The 15,515-nt window shown below is 39.2% G+C and overlaps 2 protein-coding genes across 8 annotated transcripts in view; one reads left to right on the forward strand and one right to left on the reverse strand.

The window, feature by feature from the left end:
* Positions 1-4,461: 4,461 nt before the first annotated feature.
* On the reverse strand, positions 4,462-12,650 carry TMEM126B (transmembrane protein 126B). 2 transcript variants are annotated; one of them, XM_040255583.1, is made up of 5 exons: positions 11,879-12,176; positions 8,794-8,915; positions 7,562-7,755; positions 6,375-6,486; positions 4,462-6,094 (listed from the first exon to the last, which is right to left on the reverse strand). In XM_040255583.1, exons 1-5 carry the CDS (start codon positions 11,957-11,959, stop codon positions 5,911-5,913), a joined length of 693 nt encoding a protein of 230 aa, XP_040111517.1. In that variant the 5' UTR covers positions 11,960-12,176; the 3' UTR covers positions 4,462-5,910. The 2 variants fall into 2 exon arrangements, with proteins under 2 accessions (XP_040111517.1, XP_040111518.1); XM_040255584.1 differs by lacking the exon at positions 6,375-6,486 and having other exon boundaries at positions 11,879-12,650.
* A 723-nt stretch (positions 12,651-13,373) lies between these two features.
* Positions 13,374-15,515, forward strand: part of DLG2 (discs large MAGUK scaffold protein 2) — a 2,338,778-nt gene continuing 2,336,636 nt past the window's right edge. For 5 of the 6 annotated variants that reach the window (XM_040255566.1, XM_040255568.1, XM_040255582.1 and 2 more), the window contains exons 1-2: positions 13,374-13,466; positions 13,794-13,942. In XM_040255566.1, the coding sequence (XP_040111500.1) occupies positions 13,924-13,942 (19 nt within the window). In that variant the 5' untranslated portion in view covers positions 13,374-13,466; positions 13,794-13,923. Of the gene's footprint in view, positions 13,943-15,515 lie in introns of all 6 variants that reach the window. The other variant, XM_040255564.1, reaches the window with a different exon arrangement.

Consider the following 15,515-nt stretch of genomic DNA (forward strand, 5'->3'; position numbering starts at 1 on the left):
TTCATTTGTGGCATATTTTAAATTCAGCGTATAAGTGACATCATATATTTGTCTCTGTCTGACTCACTTCACTTAGTGTGATAATCTCTGGGTCCATCCATGTTGCTGCAGTGGCATTATTTCATTCTTTTTTATGGCTGAGTAGTGGTCCATTGTGTATATGTATCACATCTTGTTTACCCATTCATTTGTGAATGGATATTTAGGTTGTTTAATTAATCCTTACAGTATCCTCAAGACATAAATGTTACTCTCATTTTACAGATGAATAATGGGAAAATTAAACAAATTTAGTCATTTTACAAGTCCTTTCAGATGAAATTCAAATGTTGGGACACTGTTCCTTCTCTCCTCAGAAATAAACTGGGATTTTCAAGTTTCCCCTGATAGTGTGTCATTCAGTTGGCAGTGGGGCTTATGGCAATACTGTTTCTCAGCTTTTCCTATATATTTTGTTGTGTACATTTTCTTGTTTGCCTGATATGTAGGAGTTGCTCAGCTGGTTTTCTAGATTTCTTTTTTTAAAATTAATTTTTATTGGCTGTAGTTGCTTGGCAATGTTGTGTTAGTTTCTGCTTGTCAATCAGTTATACATATACATATATCCCCTCTTTTTTAGATTTCCTTCCCATTTAGGTTACTACAGAGCATTGAGTAGAGTTCTCTGTCGTAGAGCAGGTTCTCATTAGTTATCTATTTAAACATAGCAGTGTATGTATGTCAATCCCGATCTCCCAATTCATCCTACCCCCTCTGTCCATCTTGATATCCATACGTTTGTTCTCTTCATCTTTGTCTCTTTCTGCTTGGCAGATGAGTTCATTTCTACCATGTTTCTAGATTCCTCCTATAAGCATTAATAAATGATGTTTTTCTCTTACTTCACTGTGTATGACAGTCTCTAGGTCTATCCAGGTTCTCTGCAAATTGCACAGTTTCTTTTTATCACTGAGTAATACTCCATTGTATCTATGTACAGCATCTTCTTTATCCATTCCTCTGTTGATGGACATTTTGGTTGCTTCCATGTCCTGGCTATTGTAAACTGTACTGCAATGCATATTGGGGTGCATGTATCTTCTTGAATTATGGTTTTCTCTGGGTATATGCCCCGAGTGGGATTGCTGGCTCATATGCTAGTTCTTGTTTTAGTTTTTTGAGGAACCTCCAAACTGTTCTCCATAGTGGGTGTACCAGTTTACATTCCCACTAACAGTGTAAGAGGGTTACCTTTTCTTCACACCCTCTACAGCATTTATTGTTTGTTGATTTTTTGATAATGACCATTCAGACTGGTGTGAGCTGATACCTCATTGTAGTTTTGATTTGCAGTTCTGTAATAATTAGTGATATTGAACATCTTTTCATGTGTTTGTTGGCCACTGGATTTCTTTCAGAGGGATTTGCTCATGTGTAGCTGTAGATTCAGTGTGTTTATGGTGGGAGACGAGTTTAGGGGCCTGTTGTGTCACCATTTTGATCTGGAAATCATTGAATCTGGTTTTATAGATTTTATCAAATTTGGAAAGTTTTGGCCATTACTATTTCAAACATTTTTTTTTATCACTTCTTTGTCTTCAATTATAGATATATAAGTCTACTCACTAATACTATGCTAGTTTTTTTCAGTTTTATTTTGAAGTTGCTATTGTTATATCTTTTAAGTTCACTACTCTTCTGCTATGTCTAATCTTGGGGAGGCTTTTAGGGGGCCTTGTTACTTTAGTGAAGCTGGTGGTATTCAGGGCTACCAAGATTCAATTATTCATACTTATTAATGATAGTATGACTTTGAAGAGGATAAGATGTTGAAAGTAGAGGAATATGCATTATGTATATTTGGAACAATTTTTTAATGAGGCCTAGAAAAGTAAGTGATCAGGTTCTGTGAAATTCAGCCACATCTGTAGAATATAATTTCCTTATTATTAGATTACTGCTTAAGCTTGGAAATTAAAATGCTCAATAGTTTATACATGCCAATATAATTGTTCAAAAGCAGGAAGAAAATCAATATTATACAATACACAGCAAGCAATACAATGTGATACAGTAAATACAAAACAGGATAATCACGTGGCTAATAAGGCAGTTGGAGGAAATGGAGGGAAAAATCCAAGAGAGAAGGTAAGAGCTTATAGTTGGGACCGTATCTTAGTCATTGTTATATGACTCAGGGAAAATATCAGGAAAACAGACAAATGTAAACACATTTATTGAGCACCTTCTATAGGCCAGGTATGATGTGGTACCATTTTTATAACCTTACTCCAAAGCAGTCAGAAAGTTTAGGTAAATTGCCCAACACATGGTATACAACGTTTTTCATACACTACATCTTAATATTAGCTGAATAAATGAATATGTATTCAAGTGGAAGTTATAAATTTTCTTTGCTGTGCTTCTAATATTTTCTAGAAGAGTGGTAAACTGAGAACTACAGGCTAGGGAAAGGACTGTATTAATTGGTGTGCGGTAATGGTAGTAACATCCTGTGAGTTGGCCACAATTTTGATTTACATGTATTAACTCATTTAGTCCTGACAACACAATGAGGTAAGTAGTCTTTATTTCTCATTTTACAGATGAGGAAACTGAGGTGCAGAGAGGTAAAATAGCTTATTCAAAGTCATCCCATTGGTGCATAGTAAGGCCAGGATCTGAACTTTGAGAAAGGAGCTCCAGGCTGTATGTCACACCTCTGAACTGTCTTGCCTCTAGAGACTTGCTGCCTCTCGTCACTGTGGTTCACCTAGTTTTACCTTTGGCCTCAGGCTCAGATCAAGATTTCCCTAATTCCCCTTTATGGCCTCTTACAGAGACTTTTTTGACAAGTACTGCTTCCCAAAGCCAGAGGAAAATATTGACATACTTCCCTACATTTTCTATTGTATAAAAGGCAAATTGAAGTCATGGAGTAAGGGACAAATCTCTTCTTTTTTCAGTTGGCAAGGGAAGTGAACATATGTCAATCTCGCTATTTCCCAGATGACTATCTCAGCATCTGAAGAAACAAAATACCCAGAATTTACAGAGAATTTATTTGATTTACAAATCAAATGGGTCAAAGGCATGAACAGAAAACTCACAAAAGAAGAGGCCAGTACCTTTATTTCATAATCAAATTTAGCTAGATTCATTTTTATGTTTTTCTTTTTTCCTCAAGATTGGGAAGCTTTAAAAAAATTGATGTAGCTGAAACTGGAGAGGGTCAGTCAGGATGTGAGAGGGGTGAGAGACAGTGGAAAGGTAGTGGGATTGATGGATTATAGATTCTGGTAAAGCCGGAGTAATGTGGTGTGAGAAGCAAAAGATGGGAAGGGCAGGAAGTAGTGATCAGAATACGGAGTTTTATAACTGAGAATGTGAAATGTTTGAGTTTATTGGTAATGATAAGGTCTAGAGAAACATAATTTGATAAAAATACATGCCACATTATGTAGGACTTCCCAGGTGGTGCTAGTGGTAAAGACCCTGTCTGCCAGTGAAGGAGACCTAAGAGACGTGGCTTTGATCCCTGGGTTGGGAAGATCCTCTGGAGGAAGGCATGGCAACCCACTCTAGTATTCTTGCCTGGAGAACGCCATGGACAGAGGAGCTTGGCGGGCTACAGTCCATGGAGTCGCAGAGTCAGACACGACTGAAGTGATCTAGCATGCACATGTGTATGTAACTGAAAATTTCCTAGTAGCCAGATTAAAAAAAGCAGCAGATAAAATCAATTTTAATGTATTTTATTTATTTAACCCAGTGTATCCAAAAGAGTAACATTTTCAACATGCAATCAAGATTGAGATATCTTACATTCTTTACATAGTAAATCTTTAAAACTTAATGTATATTTTACACTTACAATGTATCTCAATTTAGACTAGTCACATTTCAAATGCTCAGCAGCCACAAACGACTAATGACTATTATATATTGGATGGCACAGGTCTAGAGTATGACCATGGGAATAAGTGGTATGATAGACCAAGGTGTTGAAAGAAGGGTCACCTATGTGAATACTGGAATCACTAAGAATGTTTTTTAGTCACTAAAAAGCACATATTAAGACTTAGATGAAATGAGTTGGAGAGCTAAGATATACAGTGAAGTGAAAATTAATTTCTATTATATGTATGGATAATACCATTTATTTAAAAATACGTAAATTACAAAAGAAGACTATTAATGAAAGAGTCGTGGTAACTTAGTAGTTACCTCTGGAGAACGGAGTAGAAATAGGATGGAGTGGGTGTGAAGGGGGACTTTCTTTTTATTCTTTTGGATCATTTGAATATCTCACAGTGAGGTTTTCATGTACTTGTTGCTTAATAATTTTTGAGTTAATATTAATACCATTGATGTAGTTATCTACTTGACTTGGTTCCCTCTCCCCCTCCTTTCACCTGCCTTTTCCTCAGTTTCAAGTATCATGAGTTATTCTGAGAATAGAAGCTGAATGGCTTACTGGCCTTTTTTTTTTTAAATTAGCAGGAGTGTATGTGTTTCAGATTGTTATATTTGATGCTGTAAAGCACCTTGTTAAGATTTCCATTTCTGCTTTAGGTTGCTTGGGGCCTCAGATGACCAAATCCTTAAATCTCAAGATGAACATGATTAAGACAGAGAATAAGCTATGAGATTCCATTGCGTGTCTTGTTTATCAGTGTTCATTTCTGGTACTAAGTTTGCTTAATTAAATGTGTAGCGCTGGAGTGCTGTAGCAGACTTAAAGCAGCCTGCTGTGATCTCCTTGTTTAATCTTCTTAAGGGCAAGGACTGAATCTTTGTACCCCTGGTGCCTGTATTAATTAATAGAAAATAGGTACTCAATAAATGTTCTTTCAAAAATATTTATTTGGCTGTGCTGGGGCTTAGTTGCTGCACATAGGATCTTTAATCTTCATTGGGGCAAGCAGGATCTTTAGTTATGGCATGTGAACTCTTTAAGTTCCAGCATGTGGGATCTAGTTCCCTGCTGCTGCTGCTAAGTCGCTTCAGTTGTATCCAACTCTGTGCGACCCCATAGATGGCAGCCCACCAGGCTCCGCCGTCCCTGGGATTCTCCAGGCAAGAACCCTGGAGTGGGTTGCCATTTCCTTCTCCAATGCATGAAAGTGAAGTGAAAGTGAAGTCGCTCAGTCGTGTCTGACTCTTAGCGACCCCATGGACTGCAGCCCACCAGGCTCCTCCATCCATGGGATTTTCCAGGCAAGAGTGTCCTGACCAGGGATCAAACCCAGACCATGAAATATTCCAAAGGTTGTCTGCACTGGGAGCATGGAGTCTTTTAAGTCCCTAGACCACCAGGGAAGTCCCAATAAATGTTCTTTAAATAGCATAGTGAAGATAATTTGTTAATGATTAAGAGCTACTAAGTATACTGAATTAGACTTTAGAGGAATGGGCTGTTAACGTTATTTCTATATTGATTTCTTGTGAACTTTCAACTTTCCCTTCAAAATTTAGGACAATGTCACTTTTCCCCATAGCTTTCCCTTCTGCACAAGTATTTAACAGCTACATCCTCAATATGCTCACACAATTACAGGTATACCTGTTAAACCCTCTCATGCTGTGTGTTCACATTTCTAATTGTGAGTTTCTTCTGGGTAAGGACCATTTCTTATTAAAAGTAACACAATGCCTGAGACCTAGCAGGTGCTCCATAAATGTTTATGAATAAAGAAATATATAAATGTATAGATTAGACCTTGGGGCCTCAAGCCTATTTCCACATATAATAACGAAACAGAGACAAAAATCTACATTTATTTACTATTTATTGAGCACCTGCTGTATACCGGGCAAAAGGAAAAGAGACAACCTGTCTATCCAGAACTTTTTTTTAACTCTTTCGGCAATGCCTGAGTCCTTATAAAAAAGTTCATTCAGCTGATTTACTGTCCATTCATTGTCTGGTTAATCTTCATGTACAGTTTTCTCAAGAGTACTTTCAAATATTGCGTAGTGCTGCAGACCATGAAATATTCCAAAGGTTGTCTGAAGGATGAGAGGGATCACCATTGCTTTTATCTCTATATGACAAAGCAGCAGCCAATAAAGTAAAACCCTTCCTTTTGGTGGCAGGGGAACAGTATGATACCTACAAAGGAAAAAGAGTTAAGGACTTTGTCTGGATGTAAATTCTATGGAACATTTGCTGATTTCTCCTAAACTGATCATTTCTGTTCTAGATCTTTCATGTAGAAAGCAAAAAGGGTTAAAATTAGCTATTTGAAATATGAAACCATGATATTTTTATTAAAATATGTCATTGGCAGCTAAAGAATAAGGAGAATTTATTAACATTAAAAAAAACTGGAAGTAAGGAGGTAGGGAAGGGAGGAGGAGAAGGAAGAGAAGGAACAAGAAGATGGACTCACTTGAATGCTAGACGCCCATTTTTAGAAAAAGCCAAAGCAGTGGGATATAGAACACCACATGCTACGCCAATCAGTGAGCTTCTAAGAACGCAATTTTCCTGGCTTATGTTACCTGGAAAACAAAAGTAAATTTGGCTATTAAGAATCTTGGGTTCTTATACTGTACTTACCTGCATTGTCCTCAACATAGCGAAATAGTTGAAAGAATGCTAGCAATTCAGTGTATGGCACAATATACTGAATGCATCAAAAATTTTAAATGTTTTTATTACACTTTATATAAGGGTAAATTTACGTCTTCTACAGCTGGTGCAAAAGCAGTTTCACAATGAAGAATATTAAACTAGCAGACCAGATACCTGGATTCCAGATTAGTACATTTATATTATCTGTATGTCAGTCATGTGCTAGGGATACAGCATAACACAAGAGACCCAACCACTGATCTTCAGGTCAAGTCTACTAAGAAAGAAATACATTAGACAAATATTTAAACAAATACCTTAAATGTGCACATGCTTTGAAGGTAAAATGAATAGAGAATGTATGGAGAAACTTAACCTGAGGGAATCAGAGATTTCCCTGGAGATGAGGTATTTAAGCAGGTACCTGATGAACAGGGATCATGGGTTCCATTAATTACTAGCTGTGAAACTTAAAGTACGGGAAATAACTCAGGAAGTTCCTAAAGTTCCTCAGGAAGTAACAGTAGATGCCCATAATATACCAGATACTATGCCAGGCATTCAGCATACATTATCTTAACTTTTAAAACAATCCTGAGGTAAGTACTATTAGTCCTAATTCATAGATATGAAACAACTGAGTCTCTTAAAACAAGTAAGTCTCTGAAATGACTTGCCCAGTGTCACAAAACTTAAGTGAAATATGTAGTATACCAAAGCCTGCTTTTTTTTCTAGTATATTATGTTGCTTTTTAGTGTACTTGAACATGTCTCAGCTTAGTATCTTACCTGTTAAAAAAAAAAGTCACAATACTATTTTCCCTGTCTGATTAGGAAGATTCTTGTGGCGTGTAAACAGGACAATATATGTGAAGGTACTTTTGTTACTGGTAAAGAAATACACACATGCAAGGGATTATTATCAGCAGTAGCAACAGTATATGTTAATGAGTAATTTTACTTAGATATAAACACATGATATGCTAATGAATTTAAAATTACCTGAACACAAAGCATCTGTTACAAGAAGCTTATAAGAAACTATGGTAGACAAAAATGGAAGTGCAGTCAATGATGCATATGTCTTCAAAACATCATGTGTGACCTTGAAGCGATGTCTGAAAATGAAGTTTGTCAACATTCCAGAGAAAGCAGCTGTTGTTCCAAAAGTCAGTGTTCCATATACATTTAAAGTCCTAATTGGAAAAACAGAGTAAAAGTTAAGTTCAACATAATACTCTTCTAACAGATATATCCTTTCCTGTGTAGTCATTCGTTATTAACATATTTATGCAACATCACATTTTTCTTAAGCATTTACTCTGTGAAAGGTATTTTGTTTGTGCTAAGGATGGAGCAGTGAATAAAGCGGGGAAAAGAGAAAAATTCCACTCCTCATGGAAATTGCATTCTATAAGAGGATAATATAATTTGCTTTCTGAGAATAGTGTGGTTCTAAGATGGAGCTCTTTTAAAGAGAAGTAAATTTTAGCCAAAAACAAGTATCAGTACTTCCAATGTAGCCAAATTTTATGAGCTAGCTAAATCCAAGAATACTGTTCTTTCTACTGTAAGAATTAATTTGCTTAAGGTCATCTGAAAAAAGTTGTTGACATTTGGTTAGGTCTTCTAGAAAATAACTATTTCTTAAGTAGTCCAGATACATTTAAAGTATTTCCAAAACTTCAAAGAAATTTGAAAGATCTAGTTTTGCTTATTCTGACTCACACCTAAATCCAGAAATGTTGAACAATTCAGATTAACGTCTGTGATTTTATTCTTGAGTTCTATTAATCTAAAAGTCAGAATGGTAATGTGAGACTATATGTACATCATGGAATCCTGTATTCCTTTTTGCTGAGCTCAGCAGTGTGGCTGAGGTAAGAAATTCTAAACTGAATTTAATTATAATTGATAATCAATTAATGTAAGTAGTCCTCAAAATGGTGTTCTCTTTATTACCTTTAATTAAAATATGCTTATTGCACAGATAACATTTCAACAATTTTAGAAACAAAGGAATTTCAAGAGACAAAAGAAATTATCCAGTCTCAGTATTCTAACAAACGTCTATTTTCATCTGCTCATGTTTCCCTCCAGTTCTTTTTTTCAAAAAAAGCTTTCTTCATAACCAACTCAGTACAGTTAATAGGATCTTAGATACCTAGAAACCATGGCAATACAGAAGATCTACAAATAAAGTTATTGACTTTCAGTCTGGGTGTGTCTCTTACTTTTCTTTTCTAAGGCATTCAATTTTTTTTTCTATGATTTCGATGACTACTGGTTTTCTGAGTTTTGCATCTCCTAGAGAAGGCTTGGACTGACCATGTGTGTATGTTGGTATCTTGATGTCCTGGAAAACACAAAATTCAGAACCATAATAGCTAATGATATTAATATTAAATCTTATAAATTCTACAGATTCAAATTAAAAAACATTTAGACTCTAGTAAAGTATCAAGTACTGTCATCTGCTTTCACATCCTTTGTTAATGATTTGTTCATTGTTTAGTGGACAGTGGTTTTTTGATTCACGTAATAACTTTGAGAAATTGGTAGGAAAATGGTCATCTCTACTTTTATGGATGAGACAAGGTTCAGAGAGGTTGCCTTGTCTTAGGACTTGATGTAGAACTATTAAGTTACTCAGGTATCTTTGTTTTCCTTACAGTTTTCCCTGAAGGTAGCCAGGCCCGTTGTAGTTCTCCACACTGTAGCTTTTTCAGAGCTGAAAGTAAACAGTAGCTACCTGTTGACAACCATTTTTATCCTCTGTCTCATGAAAGCCTGAGTTTTGGAGATTATGCTGGGTTTGCTGGAGAGGTAGAAGCAGGAATTTCCTTGGAAACCAGCGAGAGAGAACATCAGGAGGAGGGACACTTTCCAGACTAGGAAGAGGCAGTGGATGGCTACCTTGGATTATATAAGTTATATATCTAGCTCATGAGGAGCACCTGGGGTGGAAGTAGGGCCTCTGCTGGAAACTGCTATATGGTAATATCAGGGGGCCTGGTCCTAAGGCACTGGACTCCAAGGTTGGAAAGTTCCTGTCTCCCAAGTGTGATGCATAAATAGACAGTTGCTAATATCGAGGGACCATGAGGTATGGCCAGTAGCATCTTAACAGAAGGTGAAAGTTGCTCAGTCGTGTGGCTAGTCATGTCTGACTCTCTGCGACCCCATGAACTATACAGTCCATGGAATTCTCCAGGCAAGAACACGGGAGTGTGTTGCCATGCCCTCTTCCAAGGGATCTTCCCAACCTAGGGATCAAACCCAGGTCTCTTGCATTGCAGGTCGATTCTTTACTGTCTGAGCTACCAGGGAAGCATAAGAATACTGGAGTGGGTAGCCTATCCCTTCTCCAGCAGATGTTCCCAACCCACAAATCGAACTGGGGTCCTCTGCATTATAGGCAGATTCTTTACCAACTAAGCTATCAGAGAAGCCATCTTAACAGAAACCAGTGGTTAAAACAACAACAACAACTAGGCTTTCAGAAAGGATCCTTTCTAAATATTTTGCTCTGGGTAAGACTCTCAGATTTTTGTGAAAAGTCTTAATAGTATTTGTTACATCATTTGGCATACTGACATTATGGCATTCCAGATTAGCTAGTGAATAGATTTAAAAAATCTATGTCCTTTACAATTTATATGAATCCCTATGTTAACAACATTTGTGGTCAAGGGCAGACTCATAAGTCTCAAATTTCAGGAGTCCTGGGCAAGAGAACCAGAGTGGATTAAACATAAAGGACATAGAAGAGACTTAGTAAGATTTTAAACCTTTCGTATGCACAAGAACCACATGAGTGTACCTACATGCTGTCTCTTGAGCTCCCTATTGAAATATCTGGGTTCAGCAGGAGTAAAGTCTAGAAATCTGCACCAGTGATTCTGATGCTGGTAGTCAAACGGACACATGTTGAACATCACTGTAATATTCACTTCCTGAATAGTGATATGTATCAACCCTAACCTAACTAATGAAAGGTCGATTCAAATATATCAACATCCTGAGGGCAACTGGATGAGATGGTTGGATGGCATCACTGATTCAATGGACATGAACTTGGGCAAACTAGGAGATGGTGATGGACAGGGAGGCCTGGTGTGCTGCAGTCCATGGGGTTGCAAAGAGTCCGACAAGACTTGACCACTGAACGACAACAATCAGTGTTGTGAAGGTATGGGCTCTCTTGAATATTTGTGTGGTATTAAACAAAGTAATAATGGACCAGTTTCTTTCCCTATCAGTGAAGAACTATAATCGAGCCAGTTCTTTTTCTTTAAATTGCCTGGGAAGACAGGAAAAAAAAAAGTAAAATATTTTATAAATTCCAATTTCTCACAAGCTAGATTTAATCTTTTTGCCTCTCTCTGACATCTAAATGGCAAATGGAAGAAACAAGATAGCAATATAGAAAGGAGATTCTATAATCCATCTAATGTACATGAAGGCATATGTCAGTAACATAATTAACCAGAAACTTGGGAAAACTTTTTGTTTCCCTGTCATCCAATTCACTGAAGTCCCGTATTACTCACAAAGAAAACTTTCAGGGAATGCCGTGCACCAACTTCCTATCTCGTCTACACCTCAGTATACAGTAAACACAAACATCCAGAATTATGATCCTAAAATACTGAAACAGGACAGCAAATGTTTACTGCATACCTAGTTTTCCTAAGGCACTGTTATTAAAGCAGAGAAATATACTGATAACTTCGTGACAGAATTTTTTACAAGTACTGAAATGTACAGATTTTGCTATAACGCACATTTCATCTAAAAAGTAACCAGTTCAAGGCCACTCAAGGCCACTCAACCGGTCACCACGATTCAATTACACCAGTAATACTGCATCGTGCAAGTTTATAACTTTCAAAGTATCTTATGGTTTTGTAGTGCTTTTATGTGTGTTATTTCACTTTGAGAATTTTATTCATCAGTCATTCATAATTTCCTCAAACATTCACCCGGTATTTGAAAGTCCCCCAGTTAAGCAAGATGTAGCCTTGTCCTCAGAACCCACAACCAGGGCAGAAGTCAGGATAGAATGGCAGGGGGTTTAAAGTACAAAAGCCCCGAGGCAAGAGAAAACAGGGTCCCTCATTCAGGACTAAAGCTTAGGTCTCCTACTTTCTCCCCACCTCTTTTCACAGCAACTGGGGATTTAAACGTGCCTTGCATGGAGTTGGGAACTGTCCTGTTTAGACTTTCAGATCCCTTTATGCGCATCGTTTCAGAAGAGTGTGCCAGCACCTGAGGTCGCAGAAATCACGGGCCTCAGCACCCTGGGTCTCCGCCTACCTTAGGCACATCCGCAGCTCCCACCGGTACCACACCGGCAACCCGCACGTCGTCTCCAGCCTCGCGCCCGAGCGCCGCCATCTTGGCGACTCACGTGACTGGCGGTGGGCGGGGACGCAGAGCTCGGGTCCGGAAGGGTCGCGGGCTCACGCCTAGCGCCCGCAGACACGGCCCAGTCAAAAGCCGCGCCCTCCGTCCTGGCTGTGATTGGGCGCGGTGTCTGGAGGCGCTCATTGGCCTCGAGGAGGGCCGGACGCCCGTGGGTCCGCCCCCCGCCAGGCCCTTATCCCCGGCTTCTGCTATTTGTGAGCCTGGTTCCCTTGTTCTCGCACCCCGAGGGAAACGTGGGCCGGTCCTCGCGCACGAATGTGGTTGCGCGTGTTTCTCCTCAGGACACCTCCGTTAGCTGTGCCCGAGCTGCCCGCCCCCTTCACTTCTTCAGGGCGCTCGCCCCTCTGGCCCAGCCCGTGTGTTAAGGCTCCAGCTTCTCGGGCACTTCCTCCCTAGAGCCCCCAAACGGCTGCCGGAGCAGCCCAGAGTAGCCTCCTCTCACAGCCGTCAGCGTCTCCTCGTCAGTCTTTAGTCCCCTCACATGCCATCCGTTCACCCCGCTTGGGAAGGGGCCGGAGAGAAATTTGCCCTTCCACTCCCCTAGAAGACCCCCCCTTGCCAGCCGATGTTTCGAGGTGGGGGTGAGGGGGGCGCTGCGCGAAGGCCGGGCCCCCTTTGTGCACATTCAGTGCCCGGCAGTGTCTCCCAGACCAGCAACCCCCGACCCTCCCGTCTCCGCGTCTTAGAGAAGCCAGAATCGCGAGTTACATAATTTCTAGTGCTGCTGTTTCTCCTGCCTGAGGAAACACTTCATCGCGTGGAGGGGTGCGGGACGTTTCTGTGCTCATCTCTATAACGGGGTGTGGGCAGAGGGGTGGCCGTCGGTAGCAGAGGGATTTCTGGTCTTTTCTGCGAAAGGAAGGTGGGTAGTTTGGAGAGAGACTGAGCGAAAAAGGGTGGATGTGGAAGCCACGCAGCCGAACTCTCTCCCATTTAGGAAACCGCGAACCGTTTGCCCAGCTTATGCTCACATGCCTAATACTCCGACAGCGTCTCAGAAAACACCTTTGAGGGAAGGTCTGACTTGTCTCGAGCAGTCTCAGTGTTTTTCCTCGCCGGATAGGGAGCTGCCTGGATGCGAAGAGATGGCATGATTTGACTGACTCCAGTGTGAAGAAATCTTCGCCAACTCATCCTGCATCAAGTGCCCATTGAGTAGCACTGTCACTTTAATGTCTCCATGCCAAGGGATTGCTTTCCTTCTTTTCAGTCCTCTCGGTTAATACATGGGAGGATCAGAATCAGAGGGGCATTAAGGATCAAGCCTGAGGGGCTTGGAGAGCACAGAAGAAAAAAAAAAAAAATTAAAGTGACAGCAAGCTGGATCCTGTCTCACTGAGGGGCTGAAATCCGGAACTTCGGGTCCAGTAAATAGAAAAGGGCCTTTCAGCCTGGGTTCTGCCCCCAGAAAACTGTCCAAACTCACCCCACCTTTTTTAGAGACCATTAAAGAGGTTTTAAAAAGTATTTTGGAGAGGTGAGGGTTTTAAATTTTTCTCTAAAGAATTTGAGGGTCTTTATCATCAACCAGTTCATCTTTGATCATGTGTTGGGTAATGAGACAGCTGTGTAAATTTGTTTTGTGCCTTAATTGAGTTAGTCATTGAACTCCAGAGATATTGCTGCCTAAAGAGGAGTTTTAATAATGTTTTCTGTGCTTACAATAATTTTCTTTTTAAACAGAATAACTATTTTAGAAGCATTGAAAAACTTGAAAAACTCAAAAGCTATTTTTCTTTAAACTCCTTGGGCACTGTCAAAGTTTGTGGAAAAAAAAATACAACATTTTTTCTTTATTTGAAAGAGAAGACAGCCTGGATTTCAAACAACCAAGAGGTTTGCAACAGTTACCTGGCCCTTGGCCTCCATCCAGCTGGATCAAGTTGAGACCTGAAAAGAGCTCTTGAATCCTGTGGCATTGGAAAGACCCAAGAATGCCAGTCAAGAAGAAAGGTGGGCTATGAGGTTTCCTGTATATGTTTGTCCTTTTTCTTGGTTCTGGTATTTACAATTTAAATTGTATTCCGTTTGACAGTAAAGTTTTGCTTGGGGTGTAGTTTTCATAATAATGTCTTTTCTGTGGTGCATCATTCAGTAATACTGTTTTGCTAAAAGAAAGTGAAGTGGGGCTGTCCTATTTAATTATAGACATTTGTGGTTTCCAAATCAGGTGGTCTAAATCACCATTTTTGTAATCAGCGAAAATTTGATACCATAGGTTTGGGACTTTCACTTGTTTTCTTAGCTTGTTAAAGGTGACTTTTACATGGTCTTTAAAAAAGAAACCTGCACAGTGCAGCTCTTCTTTATGGCTTAAATATTTATCAAGTGAATTACACAGTTGTAAAAGATAACAAAGTTGCTTGCAGTGTACGTAATTGTAGATGATCTTTTGATTAAGAATAGATTTTATGTTTGGATTTATTCTGGTGTAAGTCTTCCCTTTTGTGGTAAATAACAACTTTGGCAACTGCTGTGTATGCATTATCCAATAACATTACTGGCAAATTCCCCAAATAAGGTTAACACTGGACTCCTCCCTCACTTGATCAAGATCTGGTGAGTTGCTGAAGTATTGTATATACACCTTGGGATTCTCTTTAGCCTAGATCTACCCCAAATGAACCTTATTATCTAAGGATCCTTGTGAACCTAGGTGTTTTTTTTTTTTTTTTTTGACGTGGTATAGACCAAATCGACTATAAAATAGTTTTTTTTTTAAGAGTTTAAAACTAAAATTTGTATCAACACTTTTGAACTCCACTGTAGTAAACTAGTGTAGATCCAAATGTTGACCGGTTATGGGAGTTCCTGCAGTCTAAAACTAAAGCTTAGGAAGAAGGTTAAGGTACAGCCTGGCTCTGTATGATGTTTAATCATTCCTGTGGATTTGGAAGGTGCATTGAGGAAACTTACAATCAGATTCTTTATCCAACTGGTGTCTCTGGAGATGGGCAATGATATATAATACCTGTGAAACACCTAGACATCTAGTACACTGGGGTTTTAAGACTGGGCTTGTTTCCTCCTGCTGCTCTCCTCCATAATTACTGAGAGAAGTAAACTCTCCACGAAGTTTTGGAGCTACTTTTGCCCAGACCTGACATCATTGGTTTATTCGGAACAAGGATGGTTTGGGAAATGTAGCCGATAAATGGTATGTCTCTTTGACTTATTTGGCATGCAAGGTATTTTTATTCTTTCTACCATTTATTGTGCTGTAGTTAGTGTTCTTTTGGATTTGTTTTAAACTAGTAATTGAATTAAACACTGTGTGTGTGTGGTGTGTGTGTGTGCGTGTGTGTGGAGAATGAGGGGGTGAAAAGGTATCTGGCAAGAGAGATGAAAGGCACTATGTTCTAGGTAAAACTTAACTAATCAGGGTGAACTTAAGGTTTCTAAACCTAGCAGACTGAGTTTGTTAAAAGTTCCTACCTTTAAAAGAAGTTATAAAAATTGCTGATACATTATTGAAAACTGTACTTTAGGAGAAATAATTTCCTTTCTCCTTCTCTCTTCTTTCCTC

The sequence above is a fragment of the Oryx dammah genome, unplaced genomic scaffold (assembly GCF_014754425.2).
Source record: "Oryx dammah isolate SB20612 unplaced genomic scaffold, SCBI_Odam_1.1 HiC_scaffold_15, whole genome shotgun sequence".
Classification (NCBI taxonomy): Eukaryota; Metazoa; Chordata; class Mammalia; order Artiodactyla; family Bovidae; genus Oryx; species Oryx dammah.